Source organism: Chiloscyllium plagiosum, unplaced genomic scaffold (assembly GCF_037043375.1).
Source record: "Chiloscyllium plagiosum isolate Xiang-an unplaced genomic scaffold, Cpla_swu_hap1 HiC_scaffold_47, whole genome shotgun sequence".
Classification (NCBI taxonomy): Eukaryota; Metazoa; Chordata; class Chondrichthyes; order Orectolobiformes; family Hemiscylliidae; genus Chiloscyllium; species Chiloscyllium plagiosum.
The window spans coordinates 201,452-217,975 of record NW_028270185.1 but is presented as its reverse complement, the minus strand read 5'-3'; the positions used below and the strand labels follow the sequence as shown (position 1 = coordinate 217,975).

Sequence of the window (16,524 nt, the reverse complement as noted above, 5' to 3'; positions counted from 1 at the left end):
CTCTACATGTATGTGTGCATGTGTGCCCTATGTATACCATGTATGTAATGTGTGTACCATGTGTATTTACTCTGTATGTTTGCCACATGTTTGTGTCTGTGTGTGTATAATGTGCATGTATATACTCAGTCAGTGTGTATGTGTATACGTATGATTTGGTTGGGGTTATTGGCAGAGCGGACTTCAGAGGCCCTGTGGCCTAATACTGCTCCTAATTCCTAATTAATATTTTGTATAATCTTTACAAAGTACACAGCTCGTCCATTTCAATGAAAATGATTACAGTTATCCACATCACACCAATATCAGACTTCAAGCAGATAACACTCTTTGACGTACCGCATCATGTACAGACAGACAACCAATCTGCAATTAACAGGTAGAAAGTTCTAGAGTGAGGAAAATTGACTTTTTCAGTGTGGTCAGGTGTTACAGTCAAATGATAAGATCATCAACCAATGCATACTCTAATTCCAAATTTGCAACAAATCAGTGCAACAAATTGACACTTATATCAAAATTATTGGGAAATGGTGCAAAGATGATTAGTTGGGAAATTTCAACAAGGTCTGATATGGGGGATCCCGGTCAGACTTTCACCATTTCACATGGTTGCATTTCATACTCTCTCACACACCCGGTAATTTTCAGGCCAACATCCCTTTCAATATATATGACGATGTGTGTTCATTCATTTCCGATTTTCCTTCTCATCCCCAGTACATCTTAATTGGAGAAGAACCCAAAAGGGTCACTCATGTCATTCATCCAGACTCACTCTGGTTTATATCTGGTTCTGGAACCATACTCCTCTTTAGTGTAACTCAATGGATACTGTATTCAGCAGGTTGTGTTTATCGTGTGCTGAAGTCAACTTAAAAAGAATCCGGTTGCTTCCTCTGAGACAAATGAAATATCAAATCCAGGACTGAATTTACAACAGGTGAGGACGGACTGAGGCTTATCTGTGATTCTTCCCAAAGTAGAATAGCCTGTCAGCAGTCACTGTCAGAGCCCAGCTATGAGTAATACTAATCTGGATGAGATGCCTATACTTCTGCATTTCTAGGAGGTGGTCTGCAGGAGGGGAGGTAAGAAATTGGCAAAGGAAGAGTTTAATTTGATGCCTCTCACATTTCTTGGATAAATCTTTCATTGCTTGCTAACCTGTGATGAATTATTTTCCTCATTCTGTACTGGGCTTTGATAAAACCACATCTCAAATACTGTGCGCAGTTTTGATCTTTTTAAGGAAGGGTATAAATCCATTGGAGGTGGCTCAGGGTTTATGAGATTGGTCCCTGTAAGGAGGGGGTTCTTTGATGGGGAAAGGTTGGACCGACTGGGCTTGTTCCCACTGGGGGTTTAGAGAGTGAGGGGGTGATTTGATTGAAGTGTTTCAGATCCTGAATGGGCTGGACAAAGTGAATGGGGACAGGATGGTCCCTTTTGTGGATCATTCCAGAATTTGGGGGGAACTGATTTAAATTAGAGGTCATCCTTCCAGCACAGAGAGGAGGGGATGTTGTTCTCTCAGAGAGTTGTGTAACTTTGGAACTCTCTGCCTCAGAAGGCAGTGGAGGCAGGTCATTGAATATTTTTAAGATGGAGGTGGATGGATTCCTGTCAGGCAGGTATATTGAGGGTTAGAGGGGGGCAGACGTGAATGTGGAATGTGAAACAAAGACAGATCAGCCATGATCTTAATGAACAGCAGAGCAGACTTGACAGGCTGAATGGCCTTTTCTTGCTCCTGTTTCATGTGTTTGTATGTTACAGGGCATGATAGGATGGATGTAGATGGGTCTAAAGCTAGGAGACATCATCTCAGGTTAAGGGCTAGGCTATTTAAGACTGAGATGAGGATGTATTTCTTCATTCAGAAGGTGGTGAATCTTTGGAACCTGTGGGGGATTAGTCATTGAGCAGGATCAAGACAAATCAATAGATTTCTGGAGAATAATGACATCAAGAGACAAGAGAGTGTGAGAAAGTGACACTGAGATGATCAGCCATGATCTTATTGAATGATGGAGCAGACTGAATGGGCTGAATGGACTATGTCTGCTACTCTGTTATAATGTTCCTGAGACTGATTCAGATGTGAGGCTAAATAAAGAGACTGCACACACTATTTCCCAACCAGGAAATTAGAGGGACTCCCCACTCTCATTTTGGCACAGGTCGTGTTATATCATAAGACCATTAAATATAGGAGAGGGGAGGCACGGTGGCTCAGTGGTTAGCACTCCTGCCTCACAGCACCAGGGATCCAGGTTCGATTCTCACTTCACGTAACTGTCTGTGTGGAGTTTGCACATTCTCCCCAGGTCTGTGTGGGTTTCCTTGGGTGCTCCGATTTCTTCCCACAATCCAAAGATGTGCAGGTTAAGGTGGATTGGCCATGGGAAATTGCCTGTAGTGTTAGGCACATCAGTCAGGGGTAAATATAGGGTAGGGAATGGGTCTGGTTACTCTTCAGAAGGTCGGTGTGGATTTATTGGGCCAAATGGCCTGCTTCCATATTGTAGAGAATCTACTCTAATCATATTTAGGCCATTCAGCCCATCACATCTGCTTTGCCATTTAATTATGGCTGATATATTTCTCAACTCCATCTTCTGCCTTCTCCCCATAATCTTGATCCCCTTACTAATCAAGAACCTATGTATCTCTGTCTTAAAGACACTCAATGCTTTGGCCTCTACAGGCTATGAGTTCCTCTGGCTGAAGAAATTCTTTCTCATTTCAGTTCTCAAGGGTCACCCCTTCACTCTGAGCCTGCGTCCTCGGATCCTAGTTTCTCCTACTAGTGGAAGCATCTCCTCCACATCCACTCAATCCAGGCCTCTCAGTATTCTGTGGGTTTCAATCATATTCTCCCTCATTCTTCTAACCTCCATTGAGTTCAGACCCAGAGTCCTCACCCGCTCCAGGCCTGTGGAATCTAACAGGAGTGAGGAGACTAATCCAACATCCTAGCAGCAAGAGAAATGCCAGGATAGATTAGAGAAAATGGAATGGTAATTGGATATTGTGTAACAGAGGACAGTGATTGTTTTACAGAACAGATTAGTAAAGGATTTGATTAAGGCGATTGAATGGAGTTCTGCTGCTGCTGCTGTGCAATGAAAGGCTATTTACTGCAGGATGTGGTCAGTGTGGGGCAGTCCGAGAAAATGCCCATTCCAAACCACCTGACCCAATGCCCTCAAACATTGCCCACATTTCATCAAAACCATCATCACCCCTTCCAGGTAAGTGTTGCTGGGGGGTGGGGGGTGTGTATATGTGAGGAGGTAGGTGAGGATGTTGGGGAGTGCAGAGTGGAGTAATGGGTGGGCAAAGGTGTGTGTGCGGGATGGCTGAGGGGGTGTTTTTATTTCAGTGAAGATGCAAAAGAAGGGTATCACTGGGAAAATGTTAAACAATCAGTGGATCACTATTGAGAAGCTAGGATGAGGATATGAAATTTGACCTTTGCTTGGGAGATTTGAACAAACCCACTGATATTGAGCTTCCATTCAGTACTGACCACTCCTGCTGACAGTGCCCACACCCTCTGACACTGACCACACACACTGATAACTGCCAATTCACACTGCTACTGTCCACACTCACCAGTATTGACTACACGCAGTGAAACTGACCACAGTGATACTGTCAACACCCACTATTACTGACTACCAGAATGATGAAAATAACACAACACTGGGTTATAGTCCAACAGGTTTATTTGGAAGTACAAGTCTTTAGAGTGCAGCTTCTTTGTCAGGTAACTATCTACCTGATAAAGCAGCAGCATTACAGAAGTTTGTACTTTCAAATAAACCTGTTGGAATAAAACTTGGTGTTGTGTTATTTTCAAATTTGTCCACCTCAGTCCAACACCAGCACTCCACATCATACAAACAACAAAATTGGCCATGTTCAGTGATACTGACCACACCCTCTGATACTGACCACACCCTCTGATACTGACCACACACACTGAAAGTGACCACACACACTGATACTGACCACACACTCTGATACTGACCACACACACTGGAAGTGACCACACACACTGATACTGACCACACACTCTGATACTGACCACACACACTGAAAGTGACCACACACACTGATACTGACCACACACTCTGATACTGACCACACACACTGGAAGTGACCACACATACTGATACTGACCACACACACTGGAAGTGACCACACACACTGATACTGACCACACACACTCTGATACTGACCACACACACTGAAAGTGACCACACACACTGATACTGACCACACACTCTGATACTGACCACACACACTGAAAGTGACCACACACACTGATACTGACCACACACTCTGATACTGACCACACACACTGGAAGTGACCACACACACTGATACTGACCACACACTCTGATACTGACCACACACACTGGAAGTGACCACACATACTGATACTGACCACACACTCTGATACTGACCACACACACTGGAAGTGACCACACACACTGATACTGACCACACACACTCTGATACTGACCACACACTCTGATACTGACCACACACACTGAAAGTGACCACACACACTGATACTGACCACACACTCTAATACTGACCACACACACCAACGTTGACCACTGATTGATTGCTCTCATTAATGTGGATCACCACAGCAATATTGATGACACACTCAAATACTGACATCACACTTCAATAATGACCTCGTACAGAGTAGCATGGATCAGAATATATAGCTGCCTGTTTTGGTGTCAGAATTATGCCCAACATGGGGCTAAGGTTAGTGCTGTTGACAGTAAGCTTAGTCTGAGGTTAGTGTCAGGATTAAGGATCATTCTTGTACACCCAGAGCAAGAGTCATCCTGTGCAATGTTCTTGACCTGTTTGTGGTGTGGAAGACATTGTTGCCATGTGAGATGTACCTTTGTAACACTGCACTGGGGAGAGATGCAGTAATTTTTTTTTAGGTTTATCCTGAGCAACTTTATAAGATAGGACTTTGTGTTCTACAGACTGTTCCCTGTGCCATTCACCAAGATGAACAGAGGATAATCAACTCGGTTAAAGACTCTTTTGGACTACCTAAACTTGTTGATCTTCCAGTGCAAAACGTTGTCCTCGATGGAATGTGGCAGACTGACACATTCTAATATTGAGGGACATTCTAAAGCTGGGGTAGCTCTTGAATAGGGACAATGAGGAAAAGGCACAGTGCAAAGCCCTTACCATGTACACCAAAGAGTTGGAAATTGTGTAAAACCCCTCAAGCTGTGTGCACCTGAGAATGTTTAACTCAAAACATAAATGATCTTTGTAAATATCACTAGTTATAGCAAGTGCATTAAGGAATTTCAGGTACTGGAATTGAAAGAATCTTATCTGTACTGTATTTTATAAATAGTCAACGTTGAAGAGTTATGTGATGCACTTTTTAAAAAAATCTGAGTAAAGCATATTTTTGTAAAAATGAGTTAAGGTCATGGGTTAGTGTAAGGATGAGTTTTAAGTTTACGGTTTCAGTTATGTTCAGGGTTAGGGTTAGAATTAGGTTTAGAATTAATGTTAAGGTAAATCAGGGTTAGAGTTTAGAGTTAGGTTAGAGTATAGTGGGCACTTGGAGATAATAAATACTTGGAGAGTCTCGCTGGGAGAACGAGATCACTGGATCAACATTATATAGACCAGTTAGGGTTATGCAGGCAGACAGATAGACAGACAGAGAGGGAGACAGACATAGGTAGACAAATAAATGAGTAGACAGGGAGATGGATATAAGCAGACAAATAGATAGAAAACAGACAGGCAGGAAAAGTCCTGTGGGTATTTTTGCTTTAGATTTAGCAACCCAAGTTAACTGAACCATAAAGTGATAGGCAAGGATGCAAGTTTACAGCAGCTTTTACTCAATAAATATGCTGATTTGCAGAACAGATAGGACATGAGAAATAAGAGAGCAATATAAAGGCTGAAATATATACAAGAGAGAGTCAGGCAACAGCAAAGCATAGAAATGGGAACATATAAGAAGAGGGAAAGTAAAAAGGAGAGTGAGCAAACAAAATAGAAAAGTAAAACTGAGTGAAGGAGGAAGGAGAGACTGTTAGTGAGAGCTGGATCAGCTGTCAGTTAGAACACATCAGAATACATACACATACATACATATATGTATATGTACCTATATTAGTCTCAGGAATTATCTGAAGGTTATTGACAAACATGGAATATGCTCAAGCAAAATCAGATTGGTGCAGTCTGAACTAAAACACTGTTATCTGCAACAGAACTCACACCCAGTTCCATTTACTGTACATGTACTGTGCTGAGGGACCAAACATCTCACACATGTACCTTTAATGAGGATCCTGTGAATTTTTAGGAGGTGCAGTCTGTAGGGAGCTTTAGATTAGAGTGGTGCTGGAAAAGCACAGCAGGTCAGGCAGCATCTAAGGAGCAGGAAAATCGACATTTCAGGCAAAAGCCCTTCATCAGGAATGTTTCTGATCTCCAGCATCTGCAGTCCTCACTTTTGCCCTGTAGGGAGCTTTAGTCTATATCTTGTAAGGAAAAGCTAAATTGGATAAGTACTTGAAAGAGATAAATATACAAAACTTTGAGAAAGAATGTGACATTAGGATTAGTTTGGGACTGATACATGACAATGAGGAGACAGCAAAACACAGGGATTAGATTGGCATTGGTTCCAAGTTATGGAGAGGGTGTGTTGCAGTGAGATCATTTTGGAGATTGATACAGATGCAATCAGGCATGCGCTTTTGAGTACTCTGATATCATTATCTGACAAGTTCTTAATGGCAGGTATCTGTGTTCCTCTTTACTGTCCCAACCTGAGATATTGCTCGTGAGAGCTTAAAAATGTGTTGCTGGAAAAGCGCAGCAGGTCAGGCAGCATCAAAGGAGAAGGAGAATCGACATTTCGGGCATAAGCCCAGGGCTTATCCTTCTCCTTTGATGCTGCCTGACCTGCTGCGCTTTTCCAGCAACACATTTTTAAGCTCTGATCCCCAGCATCTGCAATCCTCACTTTCTCCTATATTGCTAGTGAGAGTAGATTAACTCTGTTCAGAACCACTGCAAGGTGCTGGCCCTAAGGTAACCAATCTTTTCTTCCTATCTTTCAATCTCCCTCTCACATGTTTTATGGTTTCCTTTATTTTACGAATAACTTTATGATCAATAGGCTTCTGAGAGTTTCACTCATCATCTTCTTTAATTGTCGGTACACTATCCCACAGTTATTCTATAAAGATTATGGAATTAAGGGTCTAGTGATGATTATGAAACCATTGTCGATTGTTGGAAAACCCCATCTGGTTTGCTAATGTCCTTTAGGGAAGGAAATCTGTTCTTACCTGACCAGGCCTACATGTGCCCCCAGACCCATAGCAATGAGGTGGATTCTCAACTGCACTCGATGATTAGGGATGGGCAATAAATGCTGGTCTATACAGAGGCTCCTGTATTCCAGGAATGAATAACAAACATTGTTGTCTGTCCAGGTTTCCATCTGGGACCAGATTGTCCACTACTCCCATAGTCTGTGATCAAAACAATTCGCAAAGAATTAGTCCCACCAGCAGGATGTCCATTCATTGGCTAACTCAATGTCTTAAAGATAGTACTAACTTATGTGGATAGATATACAACTTCAATGATTTGTAGGGAGCCCAAAGATTGGGAAGATTTTCGAGACAGGCAAAGCATGACTAAAAATGAGAAATTGGAGAGCAGGGAAAACACTGGAGAAGTATAAAATCAATATGTATAAGAAAGAAAAGAGTTGCTAAAGTATGTTTTGGTCCATTTGAGGGTGAGATTGGGAAGGTAATACTGGAAAACAAGGAAATATCAAAGATTTTGAACAAGCATCTTTTTTATCTGCCTTCATAATAGAAGACGCAGAAACATCCCCGAATCGTGGAAGACCAGTAGGCCAATGGCAGAGAAGAAATTCGTAAAATTAATTAGATTAAAGGCTAGTAAATCCCCTGCCTTGACCTTATCCTACCCGTTTCTATCTCTTGTGATGATATAGTCTTATGTGTCTCTGTCATGAGGTTACTGTCCCCAGTGTAATAGAAGTTTCAATATCCCAGTGTTCATTCCTTGTCTTTCTAAGTTTGATAACACCCTGTAAAAAAAAAGGCTTGTCATCTGATCTTGTGTAATAAAATAATACATTCTTATTGTTATATTGTGCACTTTTTGTCCATTATTCTTCATGCGAGTAAGCAGTTTGATGCGAGAGGAATTTGTTCCAGTTTAGTGAAGCACATACAGCTTCTCTTCAGAGCGCAGCAGTGAATGGGTTAACCCTCCGAGCCAAGTCCCTCCTCTTCGCTTTGATCTTCCTAAGGGGGGCGTGTGCTGGAGTTTAATCTTACTTGGGCCGCAGCTCACAGCTCTGGTCGCTGTGCTGGAGTGACAGTGGACAGAAATTAGAGGAATTGGGTAGATACGTGGAGGAAAGAAGAAATCCAACATGTGAGTGATTTTTAAATTCAGTCTTTAATGTTTGGAACTTGTGCTTCCAAATCCCTCTAATTTTATTACTGAGAATATTTAAATATTCTTTTGAAAGATTGGCCATTTCTAACCAAATATAAAGCATGAAATAAACTATCTGCTGCTTTCTAATGAGGATTGTGATTGATATGTGCAAAGTTTCTCAGTGAATGAGTGAAAAGGTTTAATACCTGATATCTGGGACCCTGGATATGTTTGATCCCGTGAGTAGCTCTTCAGTGTCTGAGACAGTAAGTGTATTGACTCCTGAGACTACCAATGGAAGCTAAAGAAACAAAATTCCATAGCTCATCCAGACCAAGATTTATCTTCAAATGACCTTGCGTCAGATCCTGATCATTTCATATTCAGAAATCAAGCACTGTAATTGATATTTGTAATTCTAAAGTAATAATTTGGGAGATTTTCCTTGATGAGTAGTTAAATGATCAGATTGTTATAACAGCTACAATTAACAATGTTGGACTGAGTGTGAATAAATTCTATGTTCTTTTCTGATGTCAGTATGGAAACTTAATTTCTCCTAAAATAATTGTTCCTGATTTATGTAAATTTAGATTTGATGGCATACTGATAGTTGTAGGTTGTGACTGGCATTAGGCAGAGATATGATCTGAATAATTCTCTCAAAACCTCAGAGACCTTTGCAAATATTTCTCAGTGAGATTGATTTCACCAAACAAGCCTAGGTGCTGACAGCTATCTGTAGACATTTTGTTTAATGTTGGATTTTTCACGTGGTCAAATCTTTTGAGGTTTCATTTAATTCTGCGTCTGAGGTGAGCAAACCCTCAAACACATATAAACCTAAGAAGCCACACTCAGAAACTCTGACTATAACTTCAAACTTTCCAGTTCTCTATCACTGGGATTAAAATATCTAACAGTTTGAGCAAAAATATACATGTTCATGATAAAATGAGATCTGAAAGTCTTCATGTTCCATTGTCCACTTTTGACAACTAGAATTAAACAAGTGGAAAGTTAGCCCTGTCTAAAAAGAGGAGGGATGTGGGCAATTAGTGCACCATCCTTGGTATGTGCCCCACACTGGACAGTGTAAAAATGCCTGCTTCCCACAGGGACAGAGAAACAAACACTTCCAATTATCCTCAAACTCCTCATTATAAACCTTAGTTAATATTAGTAAATTGATCTTAAGTTCAGGGCACTGATTGTGGAAACATTGTCGCTCACAATATTTCATTCCAGCATTCATCGTCTCTCTCCAATGTGCGCTCTCTCTCTCTATCTCTCGTTCTTGTGCTCACTCTATTTGCGTATTTTCTTTCTTAAGCATTCTCTTTCTCTACAGTTTCTGTCACTCTGCACCATGGGTTGGATGCAGAGTAAAGTTCTCTCTACATTGTATCCATCAAACACTCCCAAGTGTGGGACTGCACAAGGTCAGATACAGAGTAAAGCTACCTCTTCATTATGCCATTAAACATTCCTGAAATAAAAACAGCATGAATTAGATGCAGAAATAATGAATCCTTACACATGTCTGATTGATGTTGCTCTGTCTCTTCTTTCAAGTTGCTTGAAATATGTGTTATATTGTTTTCAGGTTCCTCTGTAGAAAATCAGTTGAGGACCAACGTACAGAATCCTGTGTTAAAATGGAACCATGGAGTCCAGTGCCAGCGGCAGCGAATCACTGCATTCCAAGTGCACCGTCAGATGGAAGTACCATGTACAGTGTCACATTGGGTGGACTGTCACAGGGACTCGCCTTCCCAGGTTCTATCACAAATAATTTCAATTATTGCCACAAGAGATACGAGGACTGTCCTAATGGGCTGATAGGAGACGTGTCCCTGAAATGTGATTACAGCCTGAGCTCAGTTCCAAAACGTCTATGCCTCGTGTGTGGGGACACTGCTTCTGGATACCATTATGGAGTGGCCTCCTGTGAAGCATGTAAAGCTTTCTTCAAACGTACTATCCAAGGTCCAGCATTTGTTCCCTGGTTTCATTTCTGCAGCGGTTTTGTTTGAGTGAATGTTATTAGTGACGGGGATTGAAGCATATCTCATTTTGGGCAAACAATGTCAGCAGCAGGCATTCCCAGTCAGCTACAAAATCCCACTCCAAACATCTCAGGGCTGAGCCAACACCTCCCCAGGTACAAATTCTGCATCTAAGCCCATGCTAGATTATCCCTATTCTGGGAGTAATTGATGGGGACAATGTTGAGGGAGCTTTTCTCTGGATCTAACCCAGTGCTGTCCCTATCCTGGGAGTGATTGATGGGGACAATATAGAGGGAGCTTTACACTGTGTCTCACCCTGATCTGTCCCTATCCTGGGAGGGGTTGGACTGTCCTGGTAATGTGATAAAACCCTGAGTATTCACTTTGGTCAGTGAAGGCTCTCTGGATGAGTTCTGGCCAATTAGCCAGCTATCTCTGTGATGTCCATCCAACGAAGAATGCCAAGTGGTCAGAACCAATCAAAATGTCTATTGAGCCTCACCAGGGGAGTATTCCTGAAGCAACGTGACATGGGGGTCTCTTAACATTGAGCTGCTGACAGATATCTCCAAACACAGTCTAGAGAAACAAGCACCCTCAGTGCAAAGGGGAAGTATCTCCACCCGAATGGAGAAAGTGAGGACTGCAGATGCTGGAGGTCAGAGATGGAAATGTGTTGCTGGAAAAGCGCAGCAGCTCGGGCAGCATCCAGGGAAGTATCGCCACCCGAATACCAATAGCAACAACTGGACCACATAGAGCTTCTCCCCACCCTGATATCAGCATCACAAGCAGATCCCAATGGTTGTCTGAGCAACACTAAAAGTAGAAACCTCTGAAGCCAATGTCCCACAAATTGGGAAGCTTCTATTGTCAAAGAAAGGCTGTTGCGAAAGGGCTAGGGTTAGCATTATGATGATTTCCTGAAGAAGGGCTTATGCCCGAAATGTCGATTCTCCTGTTCCTTGGATGCTGCCTGACCTGCTGCGCTTTTCCAGCAACCCATTTTCAGCTCATTATGATGCTTTGTCCATCCATGGGCAAGGTTTCAATTCTAGTGGCAGCCGACTCGACCGAGACTCACCTAGCACCTTGAGTAGCCAATCAGAGATGGCATTCTAAAATTTTCCTGCCTCTTCTTCCACCTCCAAATCCATTGTCTTGGCACCAGGGGTATTCAAGTCTTCCAGAATGGAACATCCACTTTACTCCTTTTACCTTGGTGAGAATAAACTCACTTGAAAGGATATTTTTCCATGGCCATCTTTAAATAACTTCCAAATCTGTTTACTTATGACCACCTGAAATAAGCACAGGAGTAAACCATTCAACTCCTCAAGCCTGTTTTGCTATTCAGTTGGACTATGACTGAACTTCCGCATGAACTCCACATTCCTGCCTCCACATTTCCCATTTCCATTGTTTGCCTTTGTATCCAAGATCTATCTATTTCATTCTTGAATATATTCAACAAGGTGAGCATGTGGAGCTGTCTGGGTGATAAGGTCCATAATCCCTTGCTCTCACTCATAATTGCCAATTCCTGATATTGGGAGTTGGACCCTCAGTCTTCAGCCTAGGGGAAGCAGGCTCCCACCATCGACCCTGTCTATCTGTTGAATTTTGACACATTTCAATGAAGTCACCTCTCTCTTCTGAATTCCATAGAGTCTAGGCCTATTCCAAACATCTTCCCATCATAACACCACTCTCTCACGCAAGGCAGTCAACGTTGTGAACCTTCACTGCAACCACTCAAGGTTAGCGTCCCCTTCTTTGACCAAGGAGACACCCCCAGGGTTGAACTCCCAGCTGCACTTTCATCAAATCCTTGCAGCAGCTTCATTTGTCTTATATTTCAACTCCCTCTGCAATAAAAGGCTCCAGACCAGTTTCATTCTTTGTTGTTTTTCGAACTTTCTGAAATTTGTGTTAAAGGACCCTGAATTTCTCTGCACAGCATAATGTATGTTTTTTTTAACTTTTAAGAGATGTTCTTGCAGATTCTTCTGTCAAAGTGAATAAGTGAGTGCCCCACTGCCATCTAAAAAATGACCCCCTTCCATTCAGATTCTCTGCTTTCAGTTTGTGAACCAATCTTCAACCCTTTAACCTGATATTTTACAATACAGTCCTCTTTAACCAATTTATAGGCCTCCAACAAACAATCGACAAACCAAATGAGCACACCATGCCAGTACACCAGTTTCTTCAGCACCATAGTTAGAAGGTACTCATGATTTGGAGATTCCGGTGTTGGACTGGGGTGTACAAAGTTAAAAATCACACAACACCAGGTTATAGTCCAATAGGTTTAATTTGAAGCACACTAGCTTTCAGAGCGCCACTCCGAAAGCTAGTGAGCTTCCAATTAAACCTGTTGGACTATAACCTGGTGTTGTGTGAATTTTAACGTAGTTAGAAAGCACTCCCCTTTCAACTCACTCATTGCCTTCACTCCTTTTACCTTCCTCACTGTCTTCACTATGATCCTTCTCCACATCCCTCAGTTATTTCCTCCTACCCCTTTCAATGCTTCCCTATAACCCTACACCTCCCCATGCCTCTCCCCCACTGCCCTGTATGGAAAAGGTTGTCCTTCCAGCTCAGTACGACACAGTGTGAGATTTCCAACCTGTTATTGATCAAAACATCACTGCTTGAAAGGGATAAAAGGGAGCTGATAACATCTGTCTGAGAAGCTGTTGAGATAATCAATAATCTATTCAGAAGCATTGTGTAAATGTCCTGCTTCGTATTGATTGAGATGGGAAGGGCAGACATGTTGAGGAGAGTTTCAAATCTCTTGCTCTTGACTTCCCATTGATTGTCAGTCTGAGTCGCCATTAAAGGTTCCCTGCCATCAGCAGTGAGTGACAGTGCAGGCCGTCCCAGCAAATCTAAATCGGAGATACTACACGCACACAAATGTTCAATATCAACAGGATAAGACTTGATTGTATTCACTTATAAGATGTGGGCGTTGCTGGCTGGACCAGCATTTATTACCCATCGCTAATTGCCCTGGAGAAGGTGAGCCATAGCTATACATACAGTAAATGTAGACCCATATTGCTGTTTAGGAAGGGGGTTTCCAGGATTTTAAACCAGCAATCTTGAAGGAATGGTGATTTTTTTCCAAGTCAGGATGGTGAGTCGCTTGGAGGGGAACTTGTGGGAGGTGGTGTTCCCATTGCCCTTGTCAGTCTGAATGGAAGTGCTGCTGGGTTTGGAATGTGCTGTCTAAGAAGCTTCACACACATAGGACTGCACCAGTGACACTTTACAACAATATTCGTCATCATTCTGTGGGCGTTGCTGACGGTGGTTGGAGATTGGATGGTGGAAACATAGAGAGTGGGAGGATGGAATGTGGGACTTTTCCACCTAATGTCAGGGCCAGGCGTACCATCTCCCAGTGACTGTGTGTGGAGTCTCCAAGCTTAGGTAGACCCTATTGCAGGATCATTGATAATACAGGCACTAATGAAACTATTTCATCAGAAACAGATAGCAAAAAATGTTGAGAGTAACAAGACATTTTAACACCCCTTCGGGTTCATTGGGAGTGTTTAATGGGAGACAATGTACAGCAAGCTTTACTCAGTATCTAAACCCGTGCTGTCCCTGTTCTGCGAGTGTTTGATGGGGACAGGGTAGAGGGAGCTTTCTCTGTATTTAACCCCATGCTGTCCCTGTCCTGGAAGTGTTTGATGCTGAAGCCAATTGCATGAAGTGAGATTGGATTTAATTCTCCACACTAACACCTCTCACCTTGATGAGCACAGAACCATCCTTTTTTTTATTTGGGGCCATCCTTTGGTCGTTTCTTGGTGTGGAGCAAAGGACAGACTCTTCGTATCACATTAATGTGACAATAAGGATTTAATTAATAACTGAACACAGCAATCTTTCCTCAGAAATATTTAAATCACAAAATTTATATGCCCTATATTACTCAGTTTGTTCATGATGAAATTTGCAAATTTGACAAGACGATGTATATGAAAAGAATAGCAATGATTTTAATTAATTACTTTTCATTTAATGACTTTGCTAATCTCTGTGCTTGACTCTGTAAGAAAGAGATATCAGGCGGAAGATACAGTCAATATTCATTAGTGTTTACAGAGTTTGAGTGCCACGACATTTCATTAACGGCACAGTCCCTAGGGAGTGAGAGGGGACTAATTGCTAAATGCAAGCACATATTTTAGAGAGCTACTTTAATGCAAGCATAGCAGCTTTAATTAGGGCCACTGCCTCTTTCCCCATGGTCTGGCAGAGAATCATTTAATGTCCACCATTGGTTGCTGAACTGTATTGAACACCAACAAAACCAAGATTAACAGTTAACTATTCAAATGCAGGAGCTGGCACTGACATTTCATTTGCTATGTCAGTGCCATCTTTTCATTTCCTGAGGTTTCCCAGATCCTTAATACTTTAATTCTTCTCCCTTTTTAAAGTTCTCAGTTAATCAGGATGTTAAAATCCACTTTTTCCAGTGATTTCCAGGATTCAGACGACATTGATATAATTCCTGCGCTGTGCTTAGTGACCAGCAGCTATGACTCTCAGGTGTGACTGGGTGGGCAGTTGAGAGTGAGGCTCCCTATGACTGATTTTCGTCCAGTGTTGATGTGGACAGTGCCCGGTTTGCCTATGGTTAAGACAATTGCTTGACGTGCACAGAAAGAATAGTGTCCCAATGACAAAGAATGTGCAGGGTTGACAGACTACCCGTCTTGGGGCATCTGGAAGGGATAAGCTGATCAGAAAGGGTTTTTTTTAAGTTTCTTCAAGCAGACATCCTGGGGCATGTGGCTGGACATGGGTCTGGGTCTTGGGCCTTAGATCCTAGAGGGTGGGTTTGGAGCTGGGTTGCTGGAGCTTATCCTCACAGGACTTGGCTTGAGGGCTGTGGTAGGCCTGGCCCTGAGCCTGGAGCTGGAGAAGGATTAGGAGCCTGTGATACTTTCTGGGATGGGGATAGTGTAGTCATTGAAGCAATAACATGGGGTTGCTGCACACTGTATCACAGAAAACTGTAGATATTAGATACCAGATTCAAATGGGCAAAAGAGCTGAATTCCAGAGGTGAGGTGACTATGACGTCCCTTCACACCAAAGCTGCATTCGACCGGGTGTGGCGTCAAGGTGTCCCAGCAAAACTGGAATCAATGAGTGTCAAGGGACAAACTCCCCAATGGTTGGAATCATATGGGAAGATGGTTGTGGTTGTTGGAGGTCAGTCATCTCAGCTCCAGGTCATCGCTGAAGGAGTTCCTCAGGGTAGTGTCCTCGGCCCAAACATCTTCAGCTGCTTCATCAATGATCTTCCCTCCATCATAAGGTCAGAAGTGGGGATGTTCTCCGATATTTGCACAATGTTTAGCACCATTCATGACTCCTCGGATACTGAAGGCTTCCATGTTCAAATGCAGCAAGATTGGATTCATTCAGGCTTTAACTGATGAATGTAAAGTGACATTCATAATTCACAGGGACTATAAGTGACATTGTCCCTCAATGATCAATGGTTTTACCATCACTGAATCCCTCACAATCCTGGGGATTACCATTGACAAGAGACTCAACTGAACCTTATCAATTCAATACAATGGTTGCAGGAGCAAGTTAGAGACTGGCAATGCTGCAGCAAGCAGTTCACCTCCTGACTCCCCAAAGCCTGCCCACTGCCTTAAAGGCATGAATGAGGAGTCTGATGGAATATTCCCCACTTGCCTGAATGAGTTCAGTTCCAGCAACACTCAAGAAGCTTGGCATCATCAGGATAAAGTTGTCTGCTTGATTGGCACCACTTCAACCATCTTTACCAGTTACCCTTCCACAATTAAGGCACCAGAAAGCAGCATGTAACATCAAGGTGCAACTGTAGTAATTTACCAGGAATCTTACAAATTTGCAACCACTTACATTTAGAATGACAAGGGCAGCAGATGCATAGAAACACCACCCCTGCAAG

The 16,524-nt window shown here is 42.5% G+C and overlaps 1 protein-coding gene across 2 annotated transcripts in view; it reads left to right on the top strand.

Moving 5' to 3' along the window:
- Positions 1-6,945: 6,945 nt before the first annotated feature.
- Positions 6,946-16,524, top strand: part of LOC122544743 (estrogen-related receptor gamma-like) — a 35,707-nt gene continuing 26,128 nt past the window's right edge. For both annotated transcript variants that reach the window (XM_043684063.2, XM_043684062.2), the window contains exons 1-2: positions 6,946-8,517; positions 10,130-10,512. In XM_043684063.2, the coding sequence (XP_043539998.1) occupies positions 8,516-8,517; positions 10,130-10,512 (385 nt within the window). In that variant the 5' untranslated portion in view covers positions 6,946-8,515. The remainder of the gene's footprint in view (positions 8,518-10,129; positions 10,513-16,524) is intronic.